Source organism: Erythrolamprus reginae, chromosome 1 (assembly GCF_031021105.1).
Source record: "Erythrolamprus reginae isolate rEryReg1 chromosome 1, rEryReg1.hap1, whole genome shotgun sequence".
Lineage (NCBI taxonomy): Eukaryota > Metazoa > Chordata > Lepidosauria > Squamata > Dipsadidae > Erythrolamprus > Erythrolamprus reginae.
The window spans coordinates 153,943,551-153,968,613 of record NC_091950.1 but is presented as its reverse complement, the minus strand read 5'-3'; the positions used below and the strand labels follow the sequence as shown (position 1 = coordinate 153,968,613).

The 25,063-nt window shown below is 43.7% G+C and overlaps 1 protein-coding gene across 1 annotated transcript in view; it reads left to right on the top strand.

Annotated features, from left to right (window-relative positions):
- CNTNAP5 (contactin associated protein family member 5) overlaps nucleotides 1–25,063 on the top strand; it is a 485,513-nt gene that overhangs the window by 315,332 nt on the left and 145,118 nt on the right. Inside the window, exon 12 of the mRNA XM_070729992.1 lies at nucleotides 15,280–15,399. Coding sequence (XP_070586093.1) covers nucleotides 15,280–15,399 — 120 coding nt within the window. The remainder of the gene's footprint in view (nucleotides 1–15,279; nucleotides 15,400–25,063) is intronic.

Here is a 25,063-nt window from a genome sequence, read left to right as displayed (position 1 = left end):
TATGGAAGAGGAGCCCGCGCCGCCCGCGCCGGCCAAGGCCGTGGCGGGTGCCGTTGGAAAAGGGGCCTCTTTGGTGTGTCACGAGTTCGCTGCAAAGGGGGCGTGTTTCCGTCCCTTTTGCAGGTTTCGTCACGCCTGCGGAAGTTGTGGGGGAAACCATTCCGCAGCCGTGTGCCCCCGCCCCAAGAAGGGGATTGAAAAGAAAGGCTCGGGTCTCCCTAAGCCTCCCCCACCTGCTGGGGGAAAAGGGGCCCAGCCCAATTAATTTAATGGTGCTTGAGGGTTGGTTGGGTGACTACCACCCTCGCTCGAGAGCGGCCGCTCTCTTGCTAGGCTTTTCAGAGGGATTTAGGATCCCTTACCTGGGTGTTAGGAAGGCCTTCATGTCCGACAACCTTAGGTCGGTTGTTGGTCATGAAGACATTGTTAGGGAGAAGATTGGGAAGGAGGTGGCCGAGGGCAGGGTCCTTGGGCCCTTCTCGGAGCCGCCCTTCCCGAATCTTCGGGTGTCTCCCTTAGGTGTGGTCCCCAAAAAGGCGAGTGGTGAATTTAGGTTGATTCACCATTTGTCTTTTCCAAAAGGGGAGTCAGTGAATGATTTCATTCCTGACGAGCTGTGTTCAGTCCGGTATGCGTCCTTTGATGCAGCCGTGACTATGGTTAGGAAGTGTGGGGTGGGAGCCCTTATGGGTAAATGCGACATTAAGTCGGCATTCCGGCTCCTCCCCATACACCCAGACGACTTTGAGCTGTTGGGCTTCCATTTTGAGGGGGGTTATTATGTGGACAGAGCTTTGCCCATGGTGTGCTCTGTCTCGTGCTCGCTTTTCAATAGTTTTAGCACCTTCTTGGAGTGGGCGCTCAGGAGGCAAAGTGGTCTGGGTACGGTCGTTCACTACCTAGATGATTTCCTGTTGGCAGGGCCTGCGCATTCGGAGCAATGTTTTGCCCTGATGCGGGACTTCGAAGCCCTTTGTGCTCAATTGGGGGTGCCTTTAGCCTCTGAGAAGACCGAAGGCCCCGCCACCAGGATTACCTTTCTGGGTATTGAATTGGACTCAGAGGAGCAATCTTCTAGATTGCCCCTAGAGAAGTTGGTAAAGATTAAGCGGAAGCTTGACGAGGTCCTGAGCTGCCGGAAGGTGACCCTACGGCAGCTTCAGGAATTGGCAGGCATTCTTAATTTTGCCTGTCGGGTAGTTGTTCCTGGTAGGGCTTTTTCCAGGAGGTTGTATGATGCGATGAAGGGGCTCCGTTTGCCCCATCATCGCACCCGCCTTTGCGCTGGGGTCAGGGCTGACCTCGGCGTGTGGCGGGATTTTTTGGTCAGGTTTAATGGTTTGTCTTTCTGGAGGCACGAGCTTCTCTTGGAAGCTGAGTTGCAGCTCTGCTCTGACGCCGCGGGGACTTGTGGTTTCGGGGTGGTGTTAGGTGACCAGTGGTGCTGGTCGGCATGGCCTCCGGAATGGAGTGCCTCTTCGTTGGTTAAGGACCTGACGTTCCTGGAGCTCTTCCCATTAATAGTGGCCTTAGAGCTTTGGGGGGAGCAGTTTAGGGACACGACCGTGCACTTTTGGTGTGACAACCTAGCGGTTGTCCATGTGGTGAATGCCCTGTCCTCGAAGAGCGACAGGGTCATGCGGCTTGTCCGCCATTTTGTGCACAGGTCCTTGTCTCTAAACGCATTGTTTTTGGCTAAGCATGTCCCCGGGTTAGATAACGTGGTTGCTGACGCCTTGTCCCGTGGTCAGTTGTCCAGGTTTCGGACCCTGGCCCCGTGGGCCCGAGAGTTGCCAGAAGCGTTCCCCGGCCACCTATGGAGTCTGGGAGGGATCCAGAGTGGTGGAGAGACGGGGCATCCCGGGCAATCCCCTTGTCTGTAGCGCCCGGCACCCTTGGGGCATACCAGCATGCGGGCAAGGAGTTTGGGGATTTCAGGCAGGGCAGGGGTTACCAGCTTAGCTGGCCCGTCCCTGTATAGCGCCTGGCCGGGTTCTGCGTCCAGCTGGGGCAGCGTGGCCTGTCAGTTAGGACGATCCGGTCCTGGTTAGCCGGCCTCGCCTTTCTGTCCAAGGTGGGGGGGTTTGCAGCTTTTTCGGGTGACTTTGCATCCGGTAGGTGCTGGATGGCTGTGTTAGGGAGCGAGCGGGGCCCCCTGGTGACACTCGTCAGGCTCTGATGGTGGAGCAGCTGTCTTTAATCAACGTGGTTTTGGCAGTCTGTGTTCCTCATTGTAAGAGGCCCGTCTTTTTTGGAGCAGCGACTTGTGTCATGCTTGTGGGGCCCTTGGGGTCAGTGAGGCCTGGCCTCATCTCAGGCTGGCAATTCGCTCCGTGCCTTCCAGCACGCTGATCTGGCCTTTAGACAAGGGGGGGGTCCCTTGTGGTAAGGCGGTCCGAGTCAGATCAGCTACGCAGAGGGGTTACCATTTAACTTAGTGCGGCCACCGACCAATCGGTGTGTACGGTGGCCGCCCTACAGCTTCTGTTGTTTTCCGCGGGAGTCGGATGCGGGGGGCCCGTCTAGGCATTGGGACGGTACCCCTTCCGACCCGTTTACGATTTTGTGCGTTAGTACCCAGGGCAAGGGCCCAGGTGGGCACGGATCCCGCCGGTTATGGAACGCGTCGTTCCGTATCGGCGGCGCCCCTAGCACGGCACTTTCTGGTTTCCCGGCCCACTGGATTCGGGTGATCGGCCGCTGGTGGTCAGCGGCATATTTGGGTTATGTTAGGCCCGCTGAGGATCCTAGGCAGGGCTTAGGCTAGGTGACCTCTCTGCGTGTGTTTCCTCTTGCAGGTCCCCAGGCTGACGCGACACCGACGGCGCTGCTGTGTGGCCACAGCATGATTTGTTGGGCCGGCCGCCTGGCGGCCAGGAGCACTGTCGGGACCCAGCCGTCCCTGGGGCGGTGGGTCAGGGTTGCCTGGAGGGGCCGGAGAGGTATGCGGTGGGAGGGTCTCCTACCGGTGTGGCTGGGCGGCCAGCATTTTGTGGCTGCGCCCGGCAATATGGGGGGGGCGGCTCCTGGAGTCGTTCCCAAGTGGGTTTGGGTGGGCAGTGTCCTGTGGCCGCACCCAGGTGGCTGGTATTGCACTTAGGTGGCAATGACCTGTGCATACTGGGAGGCCTGGCGCTGATCATCCAGGCACGCGAAGACCTGCGAAGGCTTCGTGAGGTCTGGCCCACCACGCAAGTGGTGTGGTCAGAACTATTACCTAGGCTTGTTTGGAGGGACGCCTCTCCCCTTAGGGCCATTCACCGGGCTAGGCGACGGGTGAATAGGGCTATGGGTAAAACGGTTAGGGAATTGGGTGGAGTGGTAGTATCCCATCCCCTTATCTCAATAGGCCGGCCATGGCTTTACCGAGATGATGGCGTTCACCTGTCTGAGCGGTGGAACGCCATTTTCTTACAGGACCTGCAGCGGTCTCTGCGTGAGCTGGCGCAGCTAGAGGGGGGAGTCGGGGGGCCAAGATAGAGATCTGACCCCCGCTCCTGTGGCAGGTTAGGGGCGGAAAACTGGGTGGTTTAGCAACCGCGCGTTCTCCCTTGGGCATCTTTGGGGATGATTGACAGGTTCTCCGCAAGCTCATGGAGGGAGTTTCTGCCTGAGCAGCTGGGGGGAACCTGTCCTTGGGTCCTGCACCTTTAATTCCCCGATTCGGGTTAGCCGGTGGGACCCCCCTCATGCACAGCATGGCAGAAAAAGGTCACAGGTGACGGCCTGGCCCTCACCTGGACCTTGCATCGAGATACGCCCATGAGTTGCCCAGGAATGTTTGTTGGCATAACGTCATTTCCGCCCCGGAAGTATTTGTTTGACCCTGCAGGTCCATTTCCGGGTCATAGTTGTTTATGCTAATTTATGCAAAGTATTTGAATAAATTATGCAAATTTATGTTAATAAAAATGACCCAATTTTAAATCCAGCTCTGGTGTCCGTGTCGTTACTCCGTCTCTCCAGCAAGGGCAGCGCCGGACTTACCCGGCTGGCAGGCTTTGCTGGAGGGACCGGGAGACACGGTCCCTCATGGCGGCCGCCATCTTGGATCCCGGGCGAAGTCTCGCGATGCGAGACTTCGCTCGGGAGATCGGGACCCGATTGGCCAGGTCCCTGATTGGTCCGGGCAGGGCCTGCTTGCCCTATATAAGGGCGAGCAGGCCCGGGGCTCTCCCTTTTCGCCCGGACTGCTTTACAAGAGCAGACACCCGCCCGCCCTCCACTATTTTGCAGTGTGCTTAGGGGTCGCCCTTAGGGGGCCGAATGGGAATTTTTTGCAGTTCTGCCTCTTAGCTGAGCTGTTTTTTCGGCCATTCCACACTGAGGTGCTGGATGTGCGGTTAGGGGGTGCTTGCATTAATTAGGTTAATTGGCTTACCTTTGGTCATTTGGGTAGGCAGGTTAGGGGCGGAAAACTGGGTGGTTTAGCAACCGCACGTTCTCCCTTGGGCATCTTTGGGGATGATTGACAGGTTCTCCGCAAGCTCATGGAGGGAGTTTCTGCCTGAGCAGCTGGGGGGAACCTGTCTTTGGGTCCTGCACCTTTAATTCCCCGATTCGGGTTAGCCGGTGGGACCCCCCTCATCCACAGCATGGCAGAAAAAGGTCACAGGTGACGGCCTGGCCCTCACCTGGACCTTGCATCGAGATACGCCCATGAGTTGCCCAGGAATGTTTGTTGGCATAACGTCATTTCCGCCCCGGAAGTATTTGTTTGACCCTGCAGGTCCATTTCCGGGTCATAGTTGTTTATGCTAATTTATGCAAAGTATTTGAATAAATTATGCAAATTTATGTTAATAAAAATGACCCAATTTTAAATCCAGCTCTGGTGTCCGTGTCGTTACTCCGTCTCTCCAGCAAATAGTACAGTGAAATTTGCATGGATATTACTTGCAGCTCCACCAGTGATGGGCTCCTACGGGAACGGTCAGGAAAGCAGTTCCAGTAGCAAAATTTGGAGCTCCATCCCAGAGCACCCAATTTGCACTGCAAGATGTTGAAACAAAATGCATAAGCCACGCCCACAGTGTGGTAGTAAAAATTTTGGTAGCCCATCACGCAACTCCACATACAGTAGTTGCCAGGAAATTAATTAAGGAAAGATAAGCAATAGAAATCAGAGAAAGGATGCCCATTATATTCCCAATATAAAACCTCTCTCTCTGTGTGTGTGTACGTGTGTGTGTGTGTACTATACACATACATACATACATACATACATACATATATACATACATACATACATACATACATACATACATACATACACACACCCACATGCAGTATATGTGCACACACCTATCTCTCTTCTCTTTGGAAATATGCATGTATACCCCTGGGAATGTGCTATGCCATTTAAGCCTACTACAATGGTATACAGTGATCCCTCGATTTGCGCGTTCTCGATTAGCGCGAAACGCTGCAACGCAGTTTTTCAAAAAATATTAATTAAAAAATAAGTCCGCGTTTTTTTTCCTACACCACGGTTTTTCCCGCCCGATGACGTCATACTGATTGCTGATTGGCCAAAATCAGGAAGGAAGGAGGGAGGGAGAGAAGGGAAGGAGGGAGGGTTGCCATTGCCATTGCCGCCAGCGCTGCCCCAAGAAAGCCGGTGAGAGGAAGGAAGGAGGGAAGGAGGGAGGGAAGGAGGGAAGGAGGGAGGGTTGCCATTGCCATTGCCGCCAGCGCTGCCCTGTGGGTAGCGGCGAGGAGCCCGGAAAAATCACCATTGCATTGCCAGCCTCCGAACTTGCGTCGCTCCACCTTCTGCGCATGTGCGGCCATGGAACAAAGGGCGCGCATGCGCAGATGGTGTTTTTACTTCCGCATCCAGTATAACGCGGAAATCGGTTAGCGCGGGAGGTCTTGGAATGTAACCCCCGCGCTAACCGAGGGATCACTGTACTTAGTTTTTAGAATAGACATTTTATTTTATCAGTTTGTGTCTTATAATCCCTTGCATTGGCATAAATACTCTATAAAACCATTCTCCTTCATTAGTAATGAATGGGGATTCACATCTCTTTTTCTTTGTTCATAATACATAGTTGTGCCAAGTAAAGTGGATTTGGAAATATCATTAAAACCTGGTGGCAGAGAATCCAACCCAATATGTGGAATTAATTTAATTCTTTTACTTTTCTTTATTTTATTTAAAGCAAAGTATAACATTCATGATTGACAAAATGTCATCTTAAAAATATACTTTTAGGAAATTAATACATTCTGTGTATACATGGAAAATGTCATCACAATGATTTTCCAACCATTATGGGCCTGATATACTCCCTTTGTTCCTGCACTATTCTCTGTGAAAAATATACTTATTTAAGTTTTTGACATTTCCTTATAATGTTGGTGAATGCTTGGAGATCATTGCCAGGAGATCCCATATTCACATTGTGAAATAGTTGGATCAGAGATAATACTCAGGCAATACCCTGTGTCTTACTCATAACATATGAAATATTAAAATGTCTGTGATGATTTTGTAACATGGAAAGCTTCAAAGAAAGCAATGATACACACCTTCAAAACTGCAGTGTTTCCCTTACTTGTAAGATTGAAGAAACCATAGTGTTTTGCCACAACCTGCTTCAGAGCTTTCTTGGCCTTTTCCCATAGAGCTTGTGATACAGGACCAGGCTAAGAGATATTTCCTCATGTAGTAGTGGCCCATATACAGTGGTTCCCCGATTATCGCGAGGGTTCCGTTCTAGGACCCCTCGCGATGATCAGTTTTTCGCGAAGTAGCGGTGCGGAAGTAAAAACACCATCTGCGCATGCGCAGATGGTGTTTTTACTTCCGCCGCAGCAGCGAGGAGCCGAAGATTGGGGTTTCCCCGCCGCCCACGCAAACTCCTCGCTGCTGCTGCGCCCGCCGCCTGCCTGCCCGCGCGCCCGCCCTTCGCCCGCCCACGCCATTCGCTCGCACCGCTTCCCAGCTGAGTCCTGAAGTGAACTTCCGCGTTTGGCTTCAGGACTCAGCTGGGAAGCGGCGCTGGGGTTTCCACGCTGCCCACGCAAACTCCTCGCTGATGCCTGCCACTCGCCCTCCCGCCAGCAAGAGGGGGAAGACCCAGGGAAGCCGCCCAGCAGCTGATCTGCCCGGCGCCATCTACGCATGCGTGGCCATAGAAAAAAGGGCGCGCATGCGCAGATGGTGTTTTTACTTCCGGGTTGAAAAATCGCGATATAGCATTTCGCAATGATCGGGATCGCGAAACTCGGGGGATCACTGTACTCTATAATATGCCACTATAGCAATATGGCTTGTCTGAAGCATCCTTGACTTGCACTGAACAATTTTCAGATTTGGTGACTAGAAAACATTGCTGTATATATCTAAGCCAATTCTCTGGAATCTCCTTTGAACCATTTTCAAAAGTTTTAGTAAACCATGTACAGGAATTACTGCTTGTCTCATGCACTACATCTCTTCCAGGCTGAGTAGGCCCAGCTCGTGGTATGAGCAATTTCCAAGCCATCTAAGTATGGAAGATCTTAAGCCAATATTTGAAGGTGGGGGGAGAGATTTCTGTAGCACTGGCCCAAAGCAGTTTGAGACTGTCCAAAGTATTTTAATGACACATATTCTATTGTCTCCACAAGTTGAACTGCTTAATTAAAACAAATATAAGGCCTTTTTTCGTGGCCTATTAACTGCCTAGCTCTTTGAACTTCTGACTTGCAGAGTATGTTTCCAGAGCATCTGATTGATACCTCAGGATGGTTTTGTGTTCCCTAGGCAATAGATAAATATTTCAGTACAGTGGTACCTCGAGATACGAGTTTAATTCATTCCGGACCTGCGCTCTTAAGTCGAGCAGCTCTTATCTCGAACGACTTTTCCCCATAGGAATTAATGTAAATAATTTTAATTGGTTCCAGCCCTCAAAAAACTCACAAAGTTAGTCTAAATTATGCAAAAAGACATTGCAAGAATAAATGTAACTTTACTTATTAATAAGATGATAAGCTGAGAGCTTTCCTTCCCTTCCTCTTTTTACCCAAAACAATCAACATGGCAAACTTTTATTTTTATTCATTAAACTGTAGTTATTTATTCAACTTCACTGCCACCCAATCCTGTAGAGGGAGGAAAGAAGGGAGGAAGGAAAAGGAAAGCAAGAAATGGAGGGAGGAAAGGAAGGAAGGAAAGAAAGAAAGGAAGGAAGAAAGAAAGAAAGGAAGAAAGAAAGGGTGAAGGGACAGGAACAGAGGAAGGAAGCAAGGAAACTTATGAAAGGGGAGAGTAACTTCACTGCCACCCAATCCTGTAGAGGGAGGAAAGAAGGGAGGAAGGAAAAGGAAAGCAAGAAATAGAGGAAGGGAAGGTAAAAGAGAGAAAGAAAAAGAGCAAGAAAGAAAGCAAGCAAGAGAGAAAGAAAGAAAATGAAAGAGAAATAAAAATAGAGAGGGAGAATGAAAGAAATGGAAGGAGGGAAGGAAGGAGAGAAAGCAAGAGAAAGAAAGCAAGAGAAAGAAAGAAAGAAAGAAAGAAAGAGAAAGAAAGAGAAAGAAAGAAAGAAAGAAAGAAAGAAAGAAAGAGAAAGAAAAAAGAATGAAAGAGCAAGAGCGCAAGAGAGAAAAAGAAAGAGAGAGAGAAAGAAAGAAAGAAAGAAAGAAAGAAAGGCAACTTCAAAGAAAGGCTCACTGAGCATCTCTCCCTCTCTCTCTCTTTCTATCCCTCTCTCTTTCTCTCCCCCCTCTCCCCCCTTTCCCTCTCTCTTTCTCTCTCTCCCTCTCTCTTTCTCTCCCCCCTCTCCCCCCTTTCCCTCTCCCCCCCCAGGCCGGCAGCGATGTTTTAAAACAGCCGCGCCGTTTGCGAGCTAACTCCTGAGGTGCGGAAGTTCGCCTTTGGCGTTTGGGCCACTCGGAATGTGAAATTCAAAACAGCGTTCGGATCCCCCCACCCCCAGCAGAAGCCAAGGACCCCCAGAGTGGGGCGGCAGGGGAGGCGACCACCTCTCCACTCACCAAGTGCCGGGATACGAGCCGAGAAGAGCCGGGCTGGCTTACTTTCCTTCCTTCCCGCGCTGATGCAGAGCCACTCGAACAAAGCGTCACGCCCCCTGACGCTTTTGGCGGCAAAAGAGCTCAGCGTCGCTTCGGAAGCCGCCGAAAGCATCAGAGGGGCGCGACGCTTTGTTCGAGTGGCTCTGCATCAGCGCGGGAAGGAAGGAAAGTAAGCCAGCCCGGCTCTTCTCGGCTCGTATCGCGGAGAGGGGCGGCATACAAATCCAAGTAATAACTAAAATAAAATAAAAAAATGTCTCTCCTCTCCCAGCTCTTATCTCGAGTAGCTCTTAAGTCGAGCAGCTCTTATGTCGGGGTTCCACTGTATTTGAAAAAAACACATTTTATTATTTATAGAATAACCTTACTAACTTAAGATAGCAGTACATAGAAGTCAGCCAAAGTTGAATCAACCAGCGTAAATTGTCATCAAATAATTCAAATGTTTGCACTCAGAAAAGTTTAAATAAAAGTAATCCACACAAGGCTCGACAATCACATTTTATCGCAGTTTACCATGTTCTGGCTAAACTCTTGCAAGAAATAAGAATTGTTTTCTTTCATAGACCAAATTCAAAATATCAACATATAAAAAAGTACTAAAATATTACAATAATTGTTTTATGAAAAACCAGAACCAGATGATTGTATAATTTAAGTTTATCCATATATATATGAAAAATAGTCATATATAGCTATTAAAGAAAAGTAACATTAAATTAAAAAATAAAGGAATTTCAAAAAGTTGGCCCACATGTTGTCCAATTGTTGGCCTGCTTTTCTACAAAATATCATCTGTGTAGAGATGATTTCAGGGCAATACAAATATAAATTGATTCCTATTTTCATCTCATTTTTAGATTTTATCTCCAACACCAGTAACATTTACTTATTTATTACAAGGAATAAACATCTATGCTTTCTTGAACATGTGCAAAATTCATCCAAAATATTATTGCATCCTATGGAGACAAAAATGTTTTTTTCCCCTATCAATTAACTTTCATGTAACTGTGTAAACATCTCAACAGCTAAAAAGCAAAGCAAAGCAAAAGCAAATCCAACAACATTAAGCAAGATGTTGTAACTAATGAACTAAAATGAATGTTTATTCAATAATTATTCTCTTCTAAATTATTCTCTTCTAAAAGTGTGAGTGTTTTTCTTAGTGTTGTATATATTTTGATTATGCAGAATTCACTTGATTTTCTTTCTGAATACTGAACTTCAGAAAAGCCTGAATCCAATATGTGACATTTCAGAAACAGTTGAATCTTACTCAATATCTGTTTCAGAGGAAGGGTTCGAAAATGGGTGTTTCATTCTCCCATACATAAGGACAGGAAAATCAGAAATGGGTTTACTTTGTTTGTTTGTGTATTTATTTACTTACTTACTTACTTACTTACTTACTTACTTACTTACTTACTTACTTACATTTGTATGCCACCCCGCTCCGAGGACTTGGGGTGGCTCACAACGTACAGTATACAAAGAAATAGTAGTAAAACAACCCAATCCAATTAGTATACCTAAAAAACAATCCTTAAACATTCTAATTTTAAAAACTCCCATTAAAATTCATTCGGCAATCATACTAAAAACATTTGTTGATCAGGGGGAAGATCTAGCAACTCCCGGCCTGATGACAAAGATGAGTTTTTGAACTCTTTTGGAAGGCAAGGAGGGTGGTGGCAGTGTGAATCTCCAGGGGGAGCTGATTCCAGAGGGCTGGGGCCACCCCTAGGTCTTCCCCTAGGTACCACCAGCCGACATTGTTTGGCTGATGGGACCCTAAGGAGACCGACTCTGTGGGACCTCACCGGTCGCTGGGATTCGTGCGGCAGAATGCAGTCTCGGAGATAGTCTGGTCCTATCCCTTCTGTCAGAAGAAAATTACCGTATTTTTCGCTCCATAAGACGCAGTTTTTTCCCTCCCAAAGTAGGATGAAAAATCAGCCTCGTCTTATGGAGCGAAGGTGCAGGCAGGGAGGGGGGGGGAGGCTGCGAATTCGGAAGCGCCATCCCGCCGGCTGGCTGGCTAGCTGCTGCCTGGCCCACCGTTCCCTGTAAGCTGCGCCCGTGAGCAGGCGTGCACCCCCAAATACATCCGAGCGCCCTTTTCCACGGGCGCGCGCTCCCCATCCCCCTGCCAGCCCGCGGGGAGGTGGGCGGGGGCGGGGAGGTGTGGCAGTAGGAGTAAAGGGAGCCGCGGCCGCCCCTGCCTCCCCACGGTGCCTCCGGCCAAATGCGCCCCTGGCTTCTCCACGCTGCCCTATTGCCTGCCCGATCCGCCTCCTCTCCTCCTCTGCCACCTCCTGCGTTGGGGCGCGATCTGCCTCCTCTCCTCCGCTGCCTCCTCCTGCCTTGGGGCGCAATCTGCCCCCTCTCCAACGTCGCTGCCTTCTGCCTTGGGGCGCGATCCGCCCCCTCTCCTCCTCCTCCGCCGCCCCCTGCCTTGGGCGAGCAATACGGGAGTCCGGGACAGGGTGGCTTTACGCCATGAAGAGAAAACGGCCGACTTTTCCCTGCTGTCGGAGCCGTTTCCTCTTCATGGCGCAAAGCCACACAATCCCGGACTCCGGGATTGCTCGCCCAAGGCAGGAAGCGGCAGAGGAGGAGAGGGGGCGGATTGCGCCCCAAGGCAGAAGGCGGCGGCAGAGGAGGAGAGGGGGCGAATCGCGCCCCAAGGCAGAAGGCAGCCATCTGCCCAGACAGAAAGGAAACAAGAGAGAGAAAGTGAGAAGAAGAGAGAGAAAGAGGGGGAGAGAGAGAGAGAAAGAGAGAGGGGGAGAGAGAGAAAGAGAGGGAGAGGGAGAAAGAGAGTGGGAGAGGGGGGAGAGATAGCAAGAGAGGGAGAGAGAGAAAGAGAGAGGGAGAAGGGGGAGAGAGAGGGAGAGGGGGGAGAGATAGCAAGAGAGAGAGAGAAAGAGAGAGGGAAAGGGGGAGAGAGGGGGGAGAGAAAGAGAGAGGGAGGGAGAGAGAGGAGATAAAGAAAGAGGAGAGAGAGAAAGGAAGAGAAAGAAAGAAAGAGGGATAGAAAGAGAGAGAGAGTGAGAGATGCTCAGTGAGCCTTTCTTTGAAGTTGCCTTTCTTTCTTTCTTTCTTTCTTTCTTTCTTTCTTTCTTTCCTTCTTTCTTTTTCTCTCTTGCTCTCTTGCTCTTTCATTCTTTTTTCTTTCTCTTGCTTTCTTTCTCTCCTTCCTTCCCTCATTCCATTTCTTTCATTCCCCCTCTCTATTTTTATTTCTCTTTCATTTTCTTTCTTTCTCTCTTTCTTGCTTTCTTTCTTGCTCTTTTTCTTTCTCTCTTTTACCTTCCCTTCCTCTATTTCTTCTTTTCTTTCTCCTTCCTACCTTCTTCCCTCCCTCCCTTCAGTCCTTCCTCTCTTACTCTCCCCTTTCATAAGTTTCCTTGCTTCCTTCCTCTGTTCCTGTCCCTTCCCCCTTTCTTTCTTTCTTTCTTTCTTTCTTTCTTTCTTTCCTTCCTTCCTTTCCTCCCTCCATTTCTTGCTTTCCTTTTCCTTCCTCCCTTCTTCCCTCCCTCACTCCCTTCTTTCACTCCTTCCTCTCTTCCTCTCCCCTTTTTGACTCAAAATATTTTTTTTCTATTTTCCTCCTCTAAAATCTAGGTGCGTCTTATCAGCAGGTGCGTCTTATAGAGCGAAAAATACGGTACATATACGATAAAATAAAACATAACACCTTTCATGTAAATCAGTTCCTCATTCTTTCAATTTAAATGTAGAAAATACCCCTCAAACTCAGTTTATATTCCACCCCAGGGAATGAAAAATTATTTTTCCATACTTGAAACTTAGATCAAATCTGGAACCTAGGCAAACATTAGAATTCACAATTAGAAAAGAGACAGCACATAGAATCAAGGAATCGCTTAGGCAAAGAACGTTGTATAATAACTGGAACGGTCCTTACCTCATCAAATATTTTTTGGCAGGCTATTGCAATTCACATTTAAATATATGAGGTAAAGATAATAAATTATTCCCAAGTTTATTTAAGAAATATGCAGTTCAGGCTGCAACAGAACATCAAACCTTTCAGCATTTATTTCTCTTGATCACCCGTCTTTCATTGGCCCCTACATATATTTCAGTATATTATCCCTTTTTTACTTCAACCTCTTTGTACAATACTACTTTGTGTAATATACATGATAGCAATACAGATGGAGGAAGGTGAAGAAAGTGCTAGGGTTGTTTCTTTTTACTATTCTTACCAAGATGTTGCTTAGAGGATCTCATACTTTTATTTCTGGAGTGAGGAATCCCAGCTCTATATCCAAACTGTCTCAGAAAAACAGAATAAGTATTTGGACTCTGGGGATGGTAGAGTACAGGAAGGCCTGGAAGAACATTGTCCATGGGGCTGTGATGGGTCAGACATGACTTCACTACTAACAACAACCATTTGAGGCTTATATGATAATATGAGAAAAATAAGTTTAAATAGAATAAAAAGCATTATGTACTGGTAGCAAATAAAATCCAGAATTTTCTGGAGTGGGCCTATATATTAAGTTTAATCAATTAAATTAAAATCAACCAAAATAAATACAATTTGTACACGGTTGTTTTCTGTCACAAACATGATAGATAAGAAAGCTGCTTGGAAATATGGCAGTCCTAACTTCAGATGTAGAACAGATTTCCCTCAACTTTCTAGAATTTTCTAATACTAATTTTTTCTTTTTAAATCCTTGTTCTTTCTTTACCTTACTTATATTCACCCATACATATTGAGTTTTCTTGACAGAGTACAATACTTCTCACAAAAATTCATCCCAAGAACATTAGCATAAATCTCCGAGATTACCATTACATGTTATACCATTATACTTACTGTTTCTCTACTTTTGCTTCCCAATTGGCTTTTCTTGTTTGCTAGGTTGGGTTTTCATTCATTCCTAGATATGGTAAATCCTACTGAACTTCCAATAGTGATTTCAGTTCCTTTTCCTTTAGGATTGCTCTTTGTGCTTCAGAACACTCACTCACACACACTATTTCTAATAATGAGTTTCTTATAATCTTCTAGCTTCCATCCAACTAGCTCTCAGCTGATTGGGGGCAATATTTTTGGACTGAATTGTTTAAATATATTATAATTTGGTTGTTCCATTTCCATTTAAGACCACTTAGAGACCAATTTCAATTTGAAAACCTGTACATAAAAATAAAAGTAAAACGATCTAGCTAGAATAAGCTATGTACTTTGCTCAACTCTTCATTTCTGAGCCATTTCATCAGACATAGTATTCTTATTACCAGCAGATCCTTACCTTTCAAAACATCTAGGGAAAAATAATGCCTATATATTAAAAAAAATCCATTAACTGTATCAAGATTACGCCAAACTAAAATCTTCATATTGGAGGAAATATCTGTGTGAATGAGATAAATATTTGTTCCCATCCACATTGTCTATAAATAAAGATTAGTTTGTTTCTGCTTAAAGAAAACATAGTACGACTGTTTTAAGTTGATATAGCACTGTTTTTTGATGGTGACACCTCTATCAGACGGCAGTTTATTTTGCTGAGTCATGTTGTGCTTACCATGTCCTTCTTACTGTCTTAATGTCAGTGATGTGGAAGAAATAATTATGATTTATCATAAATAATTATGATAAAGTCATTTTTCTGGAGAAACCAGTAACTGTTCCACAAATAAATCCAGCCAACCAGCAGTGAGATAGACATAGAGTCACATATTTACGATAAATGGTATAGAAATTTGATAAATAGTTAAAATAAAATAAATATATTGAAACAATAATAACTAGTGATGGGCGAACCCAACGGTGTTCAGGTTCGGCAAGTTCGGCCGAATTTTACGCAAAATTCGACCGAACCGAACCCAAACTCGAACCCAAACAGGGAATCCCTCCCATGAAGATATTCTGGGGTCGGAGCTTTGATGTCACTGGCAGGTTGCTAAGGACGCCAAGGTGATCACTTCCTGGATTCCATGGAATCCAGGAAGTGATCACCTTGGCGTCCTTAGCAACCTGCCGGTGACATCAAAACTCCAAACGCCAAACACGACCCCGAACTTTGCCCAAACTTTGGAAAAATTTCAGGTTCGTGTTCGGCATACCAAACACCGCAAAATTTGGTACGGACCTGAATTGTGCGGGTTCAGTTCGCCCATCACTAATAATAATTTATCTAACCAACCCCAAGTTTTATTTTGATATTTGCCTAAAAAAAACATATATTTTTTTCCTTTCAGCTATATATGAGCAATCCTGTGAAATGTATCGACACCAAGGAAAAACATCTGGTTTCTTCTACATTGACTCGGATGCGAGTGGTCCACTTCCCCCTCTTTTGGTATACTGCAATATAACAGGTATTTAAAAAAATCTCCACTTCTATATTTATCACAAATGGTTTGTTGTTTATTGCATGGCCTGAAATCTATTGTATTTTTGTAAGGTAAAGGTTTCTCTATCAGTCATTTCTGGCTTTAGGAAGCAGTAATCATCTCTTTTTCTTGGCCAAGGGAGCCAGCATTTTCTGAAGACAATTTCCATGGCCATGTGGCCAGCATGTATATATGCCAAAGGAGCATGGCATGTTATTACCTTCACACCAAAGTGGTACCTATTCATCAATTTGCATTTTCATGCTTTCGAAGTGCTAGGTGGGCAGGAGCTGGGAGCTCACCCAATGAATGGAGCTCATGGAAATGAGGTGGTTGTAGAAAATCAAGGCATGTAGGTCTGTAGTGGTGGTATCAATTACTAACCTATTTAAATAATCTTTCTATGTTATATAAATGTGAAATAATGTTATAGTTATTATGGAAAGTGAAATATAATCAGAGATTTCTCCTTTGCTAAAAACTAGAACTCTCAAAGTCTTCTAAGGCATACAGATTATATCAGAATTCAGAAATAGAAACAGAACCACAGCTTATCAACAGTTTATTGCTTTTGTTTGTTCTTCTTTTACATTACATTTGTAATAGAAGTGAGATATGAGGAGAACTGATGCATGATATGGGATGTGATTGAATAATGATTCCAGACTCAATTGACAGAGGAAGCCAATCAATAAAGGGGGAAATTATCATGGGATCTACCCCATAAAGCAAATGTCAGCTAAAATGATTACTGTATTTATAGGCTCAAAGATAAGCCTAAAATAATGCATAAATTTCATGGGCTGTATATATAACATCATATGGCAAAATACATACGTTTCTTAAATAATAATTTTGATCATTAATTTTGACAAGTAATTTTTACAGTGGTAATTGGAGTGTTGCAGGAATGGTCAGAGCTGCTTCACATATTGTACTTTAGGCGAAACATTTAGACAGTATATGATGGTCACATGCAACTTCCTGCTTAAATGCATTTTGCAGTATTGGGCTGCCTGCTGAAATTAAATTCCAGTATGTCTTATGTTTTTTTTCCCCATTCCAAGGGGGGGAGGGAGAGAGGAAGAGAGAGAGAGAGAATCTTAAATCTGATCATGTTTTGTTTCATCAAGATGTTATCATATTTGATTGAAAGCATGGTTGGAGGATTCCTTTGATGCCTCATTATAATGAGACATCAGTCTATTTGTGGTGGTCATTGATGGATTAGTCTGAGTCTCTGAGGAATTGTGACGCAGTGCACATTTCTAATATTGCTTAAAATTTGTTTTCTTGATATTCTATTAGAACAAAAACAGATAGTCAAAATATCCTAACTTTTATACAAAGTTAGATTTGTGGTATAAACATAAAAGAGTTCAATCAAGCTTCCCTTGGATTTTTGTATGCTGTGTATGAAATGTGTGCCCTTTTATGCTTCATAATTATGACATTTTGATAATTGCATTGCAGCAATGTTACTATAGAGTCTGATAATTGATCAGAAAATCCATTGTGGAAAAATATAGGAATCGATCTGGTTTTCAACTATATTGTTGTGCATCTGTTCACATCCAGCTGAAGATACTATAAGATCTTAGAAGTTTCCCCAAACTGAGATGCCAAAGAGAATGACACTTGAGAAAAGGCTTGTAAAAAAAGAAAAAGCTTTTATTCTTTGGCCAAAGTAGAAAAAGTCTGGGTGAATACTATATCCAAACACAGACAAAATACATGTAAGGAATAGTCACACACTGCAAGAGTGGTTTGGAGTATTGCAGAAGAGGTGGAGTAACGACACGACACAAGAGCTGGATTTAAAACTGGGTCATTTTTATTAATTAAATTTGCATAATTTAATTAAACAAATTAGCATAAATTAGCATAATTAAATATAACCCCTAACAAAGGACCCGCAGGGTCAAACAATTGCTTCCGGGGCGGAAAATGACGTCAGAAAAACTTCCGGGGCAACTTATGGGCGTAGCTCCATGCTGATCCAGGTGAGGGACCACGCCCTCACCTGAGATCCTGCCATGCACTTGCATGTGGGAGGTCCTGCCTGCTAACCCCTACAAGGGGAATTAAATGGGCAGGACCCAAAGACAGATTCCCCCCAATAGCTCAGGTCGCTCAAACCACAAGCCCTTGGAGAGAACCTGTCAATCATCCCCAAAGATGCCCAACGGAGAACACGCAGTTGCTAAACCACCACCCAGTTTTTCGCCCCTAACCTGCCTACCCAAATGACCAAAGGTAAGCCAATTAGCCTACATAGGGGCAAAGCACCCCCTAACCGCCTATCCGTTGCCGCAGTGTGGAATAGGCGAAAAAACGGTGATAGCAAATGCCATGACCGCCAAATTCCTATTCGGCCCCCTAGGGCGACCCTCTGTAGCACACTGAAAGATAGGGAGGGCAGGTGGGTGTTCGCTGCTGAGTCCAGGGCAAAAAGGAGGTTTTCGAGCCTGCCCAGCCCTTTTATAGGGCTGGCAGGCTCCGCCCTGGACTCATCATCAGGCAGGCCGAAGCCTCCTGATGATGCCAAGATCTCGCGAATTCTCACAAGATCTCGGCATTTCCAAGATGGCGGCTGCCAGAGATCGTGTCCCCTGGCCCTGCTGCAAAAACTGCCGGGGATGAAGACACCGACAGGTATTATATACATTTTACACCGATAGAGACAAAGTTCACCCAATCAGAGACAGGTTCATCACCAACATGATTTTTAAAGTACCGTATTCTTTGTTCAGGCCTGACTCTGCTATTTTACAGAGTATCTCTTGTTCTTGTGTCTGTGTGTTTGTGCTCCTTTATCTATGGAGCAGGATGTTCATGGGAACTGTCTCCAAGGATATGCCAAGCTTTTGAAAGGAATTTTAAAAGTGAGAAACAAGATAGAAAAGGATACAATTCTCTTAAAGAATGAATTTCTAACAAATGATTTCTTACCATAGCAAAATAGCACAAGCAACTACTGTAACAGAAGCAAAGAGCGAAGGCTAGATTGATTCATATCAATATGTCCTTTCAGTATGTTTCAAGAAAATGTTAAAAAAAAATCTTGTGTTTTGACCAGATACTTTTGTACTACAGAATGGGTTTGTTGGGTTGTAACATATATAGTACAGAACCGATATTTAGGGGGATGTTATGGAGAGAACAATAAGTGTTATATTAGGATTATCTAATGTAAAGAAAAAGAATATAATTAAAGGAAGAAGGTAAAAATTAAGATTAAAATAAACAAGTTTCAAAAATTATTGTTGCATGAAAGAGGATAGAGAATAGCTTGTGAGGGTTGAATATAATATGTTGACTAAAGATATACTAAAACTATTCCAGAAATATTACTCTGTTTTCATAGCCTCTGTCAGGCTATTTCTGACAAGGTCAGAAACAAGCAGCCTGAAATCACATTATTTCTTTACACACTAGGTGATTTTTTCATCAACCATATAGAATGGCAAAAACTGAGACCCTGTGGCTAATTATGCATTCCTCTCACTTTGAGAGAAGATATTCTACTGCTTGTTCTCTGTTCTGTTGCTGTGGTGCTGAAATAAATGTTTGCTGTTCGCCTATGAGTCTACCTCTGTTCCTGCCATCCCTGACCCAGTGTTTCCTCTAATTTTTTGGGAGGTGGGCGGAAAAGTATAGTGTCTGAGCGGCAGTCCCTTTGGGACTGGGCGGCACATAAATAATAAATAAATAAATAAACAAACAAACAAAACAAAAACAAAAAACCCCACCCTGTTTTGCCTCAGAGAATTTCAAAATAAAATACTGTACTGTACTCTGTGTCTATAACAGTGAGCTCATAATAGGGCAACTCTATCAATATCAAAATGCCACTTAAATAGTTGAGCTACTTTCAAACTAGATTTTGATTTTCTTTCTCTCTTCCTTACTCCCATTCTTTTTCTTTCTCTTTTCCTTCCTCTCTTTTTTCTATCTGTTTCTCTCTCTTCCTCTCTTCCTCTCTCTCTCCTTCCCTCTCACTCTTTCCCTCTCGGATTCTGGGCAGGTTTGGAAAACTCTGAGTTGATGATGATTTTTAAGTGAGCGATTGCTCACTGCTCAGCTTAGAGGGAACTATGCCCTGACCTACCAATCTAATAGCCTGTCTGTTCATTCACCAACTTTTTAGACACCCAGGCAAGCCTTCAAATCTGATTTCAAGCAAGAGTGTTAAATCCACGTCTCCTTTGCCCATCATTCCCAATTCAATGGAAGAACAAAGAAATCAAATGCTACCTTTGAGCAATATTGTGATTAGGATGTAGAGTAAACTATCAAGAAGGCAACTGGTCTTATCTTTTGCCTATGGCTGAATTTGTATGCAATAAATCAGCTCGTTCTTTTATTCTCATGTCATCTATTTAGTTCTAATAGTTAAAAGCCATAACTTAAATTTAAATAATATACCAATTTCTCAGGAAATAACTGGAACTTCCCAAGGCTTTTGACAAGAGATCTGATGACCAACCTCAGCAGAAAGCCCTCTTCCCATTTCTGTGGAAACTCACCTCTGGCTGTCCATTAGATTCTACCTGTTTACACAACCATCTAAGAATCTGGCCATTAAATTTTTGGCTCTTTACTCATTATGTCTATGGATTTATTTGTTTATTTATCATATGGCAGACACATGGACTTATGGTAGTTCAAATGTTAATGGCTAGTCCAGCCATTCAAGAAGACGGTGGACTATGTTGAAAAAAAATTGGACATTCAGACACAATATGATGGATATTTTGTTGAGAAGCATCACAGTCACACCACAATGAGTCCTGGCAGACAGCATGTTGGCTATGGATCCTGTCCACAGTTGACAGAAGCTGTCAAGGAAGGTCGGTTTTGATTATCAGTTGCCATGTATTTAGAGAGGCAGGAGTTCTACAAAGATGTCTGACTGCCAACTGTCATTAACTGCCAATTTTTCAATGCAGTCTGGATGCCAATTGTTGCTGGTCATTTGGTTCACACTTCCTTGCTATCCAGGGTACACCAACAGGAGGCAAACTAGCCCCACCCCCATCTCAATGGAAATTCTCAGTCATCCAGGTCATGGTTGTCTCAAAGATGCTTTTTCATCTGGTCATTAAGTCAGTCATCTTGTAGTTATCTGAGTGCAAGGAATACAAATCCTTCCATCCTCCACCATTCAGTCAGAACTGAAGAAATTTCTTGGATGAGAAGTGAAATGTCTTCAAGGAAAACCAAAGTCCAGTTGCTTTTTTATTTTTATTTTTTTAAACTACCTTTGGGACTCTTTTCTCATTGTTTTGCAGATTAACTCCATTACCTCTTTCTGCTTTGTCCAGCATAATGAAGATAAAGCGGACTTTCCACTATTTTGTCCTCATCCAGTTCCACCATCACCCCCCCCCCCACTTCTCTGATTTTCTCCCAACTTGGTATAGATAAAGGAAATCAGGGGGGAGAGTATTTTGGCCTCAACATACAGAAGACACAAACCTGGCTACTGAGACCCAGAGACACAAATCAAAGCAGTGACGTATACTTCTAGGATCACAAATCTTGAGAGAGAAGGAAAAGGGAAAGGAAAAGGCCATCTCTTTCATGAAAGCTCAAGAGGGAAACACCAAAATAAACTTGATGTGGTGGGAGACTGTTTTTGAGAAGGTCAAAAGCAAGCATCCAGAAAGCAGGCTAGTCTATTACAATAGCAAGAAATGAGTAGCAACCATTTCTAACACCATGAAATCTTCAGCCCATTTTCTATGTGGATAGGAAATGGGATTTTGCTTCTGTGATTAAAAATAAGGTTTGCATCTTGCTTATGGCAGTTGCTGCAATTTTTTTCTTAACAGTTTCCTAGTTCTTGCCATAGATTTATGTATCAAAAGGTTGTATCCTTGAATCACTGCCTGCAGGTGATTCACTTTCATTCTAGCATCTGCAAAGGAAAGCGGTAAAAGTAGAATACAACTTAAATTATAACAAATCCCAAGTAATATAAAGGAGAAAATAAATTATATCCCCTGTGCACATTCTTCCTCATCTATTATCAGACTTTGAAATGTTCAAGGTGTTTTTGAGAACTTAAAATTGTGGCTGAGAAGCAGTGGTGGGTTTCTACTGGTGTAGTCCACTCCAGTAGCGGCCCACCGATTGCACAATTCTGTTGCGCTGGATCTGATCTGTCTTTGCCGGTCGGTGCGTACTGCTATCTTTTCAATATAATTTTCTGAGATTTTCAGCTTTCTGAGCATGCTTAGAAGGAAAATTGCCCCTCTGCACATGCACAGAAGCAAAATTGTGCTAGGGACATGTGTGGATGAGTGTAGTGAGCATGTGTGTACACAAAATATTGCAATGTGCATGCAGCACACCATTAGGAAAAGATAAGGAGCCCACCCCTGATGAGAAGTGATAGGATGCTTGTTCTTCCTAATCCTACTAAGACATTATATGCTGGTAGTTGACCTCTGAATACAGTGGCATTCCCATAGAGCAGAAGAAAAGGCCAAATATTCATAGTTAAGTGAGTATGAACATAAATGTGTGCTGTTATGATGTGTGTATGTTCACATACATAGACATATCTACATTGTCTTCTAGTCCTTTCTAGTTTAACTAATCAAGGAATGTAATATAGAAGTTATTATCTTTGAAGGAGTTGGAGAAGAAAATAATACATCCATTATCCTTTTTAGTGAGTGAAAGCCACACCCTCTGCTTTGAGCCAAATTTATTGTAACTGTGGAGAGGGAGGAGACAAGGTTACATTCAAGGTTACATTTGGCAAGGATGGGGAAGAAACCTATACAGTAATTCTGCAAACTTGGTCTGATAATGATGTCCCGTAGCAACAGCACTCCTTCCTTGGCAACATAGAGTTCCTTTTACTTTATCTAGTTATAGCAGATAATGTCAGAAAATGTTAGCACTTCTATAGCCGGCTTCCTTGTTTTCACAACTCTTTCTTGATATTCTGCTTTATAAAACTTTCCTATTTTGTACTTCTTTGCATCAGGTCCAATGCTTTTCAGCAATTGCAGCCATTTTACTAGGCCAAGCTCAAGAGAAGTGTGAGTAAGAAGTGAATACAAGCCTTCTCTTCCTGGGCATGATCCTGGGAAATGGACTTTTGGAAATGGCATCAAACTCTGTGGAGATCTTCTCATGTGCAGGCTCTACATCCATAAAAACCTAGGTCATATTTCATGTATCTAAAAAATTTTCAAGGCATAAAGGAACAATTAAACTATTGTGTGTCTTTAAATAATAAGTGAAGTAACCCTATAATAAGACAGCCAGGATCATTACAAGAAAATTCAGTTCGTATACTATATTCAGTCATACCATAGGCTATATTGGTTATTAAATTACAGTTATATCCCAAAGAATCTTTTAAAAAATGAATTCTCCATGCCCATAAGGAGACCATGTTTTTATCCCACTAATCTGAACTACTTTTAGTTACCAAACCCCAAATCTGTGTTTTGTTATATTTTCCCAAGTGTTATAGTTTTGTTGTAGTTGGAGTCTTGGATAAGAAATCAACAACACTTAGAACTTGGTTTATGACAAGTTCAATGCTTAATTTTAAGTTGGCCAGGCATACAAACCTAATAAATAATAATGATAATAATATTTATCAATTAGTGAAACAAAGTTATTGTCTTTATGGTTTTTTTCTTGAAACAACCAATTGTCTTTCCAAAAAGGAAAGACAAAAGAAAAACTAAGGAGAATGCCATGAAAATAAGAACTGGTTCCTAGCCAAATATCCTTTCTTTAGCACTGTGAAACCTCATCATTCGATTCATTGGCCATAGTGTGAATGACAACTCATTACACCTCCAAGAGGGAAGGAAATTATGCATATAATTTTATTACATGTATAATATCAGTGATGCTCCAAGGGTGTTTTTCAAAAGGCAACTTGAACTTCATTTGTTTTTCCTTAAACACTTCTCTTCCAAGAAGCTTCTTCACTTCAAAAGCTGCTTCAGAATTGAAGAAGAATGAATGGGAAGAAAAATGTCTTTAAGGAAAAACAAAGACAGTTCAAGCTGCCTTTTGAAAAAGCACCTTTAGGACAATCATGACCTGAATCTCCATAAGACATTTATTTGTGCTCTTCAGACATATGACTGGGCAACAATACTATGTGCTTAAAGCACCATTATCAAATTTCAAATTTTGTTTTAGGATAAGTTAAAATCTGAACGCTGTTGATTTCTGCAAAATTTTCAAGGGAATGGAGGGCTAGTTGTTATCCCAGTTGCCATTTTAAAAAAACCATTTACTAAAAAAAGCTTCATGTTGCACAATATGTTCCATTCTTGAATAAGAAACCTAGAATTAAGTATACTTGGCAATAATTTGCCAAAATAACTCATTTAAATTGATTAGTGTGCTTTAGGAGGAGGAAGACGAAGAAAAATAATATTGAACACATCAGAGACAGCAGATACTGAAATATTTTCTATGAAATACTTCTGGCCCTCATTTGGCTAAAGCTGGAAAAGATGCAGTGAGAACTTGATGAATACAATGGATTTTGGCAATGATTCTGACATTCAGTTTTTTTTTAAATGACATTTTTTCTATTTCTACAGATTTCTCAGTACTGTATCTTTAACAGATATCTTCAACAAAAATGTCTCAAAGGCACTTTTTATTATTATTATTATTATTATTATTATTATTATTATTATTATTATTATTATTATTTATTGGATTTGTATGCCACCCCTCTCCGCAGACTCCGGGCGGCTAACAACAGCAGTAAAACAGTACAACAAAATCCAATACTAAAAAAACAGTTAAAAACCCATTATATAAAACCTACCATACATAAAATTGTGAAGGCCTAGGGGGAAAGTGTATCTTAGTTCCCCCATGCCTGGCGGCAGAGGTGGGTTTTAAGCAGCTTACGAAATGCAAGGGGGGTGGGGGCCATAATTCCCTCTAAGCTGAGCAGGTGAGCAATCGCTCACTTAAAAATCATCATCAACTCAGAGTTTTCCAAACCTGCCCAGAAGTCGAGAGGGAAATTTTATTATTATTTCTGTGTCGCCCAGTCCCGAAGGGACTGCCGCTCAGACACTATACTTTTCCGCCCACCCCCAAAAAAATTTAGAGAGAACACTGGTGGGGGCAATTCTAATCTCTGGGGGGAGTTGGTTCCAGAGGGTTGGGGCTGCCACAGAGAAGGCTATTCCTCCGGGTCCCGCCAAGCGACATTGTTTGGTTGACGGGACCCGGAGAAGACCCACTCTGTGGGACCTAACTGGTCGCTGGGATTCGTGCGACAGAAGGCGGTCCCTGAGATATTCTGGCCCGGTGCCATGAAGGGCTTTATAGGTCATAACCAACACTTTGAATTGTGACCAGAAACTGATCGGCAACCAATGCAGACTGCGGAGTGTTGGAGTAACTTTATATCCAAAGGCAACTGGACTATCTTGTTTTTCTTTGAAGATTTTTTACTTTTTATCCAGAAGATTCTTCAGCTATGACTGGATGGTGTGAAATGGAAAGATCTATACTTTTGCAGACAGATGGTCATTTGCATTTTTTTTTGTGAGTCATTGATGCCACTTGAAGTTTATCTGTGTCCTCAGGTCACCTGAGTAGTACAAATGGATGTGAAACTTCCTTGGCTGTAGGA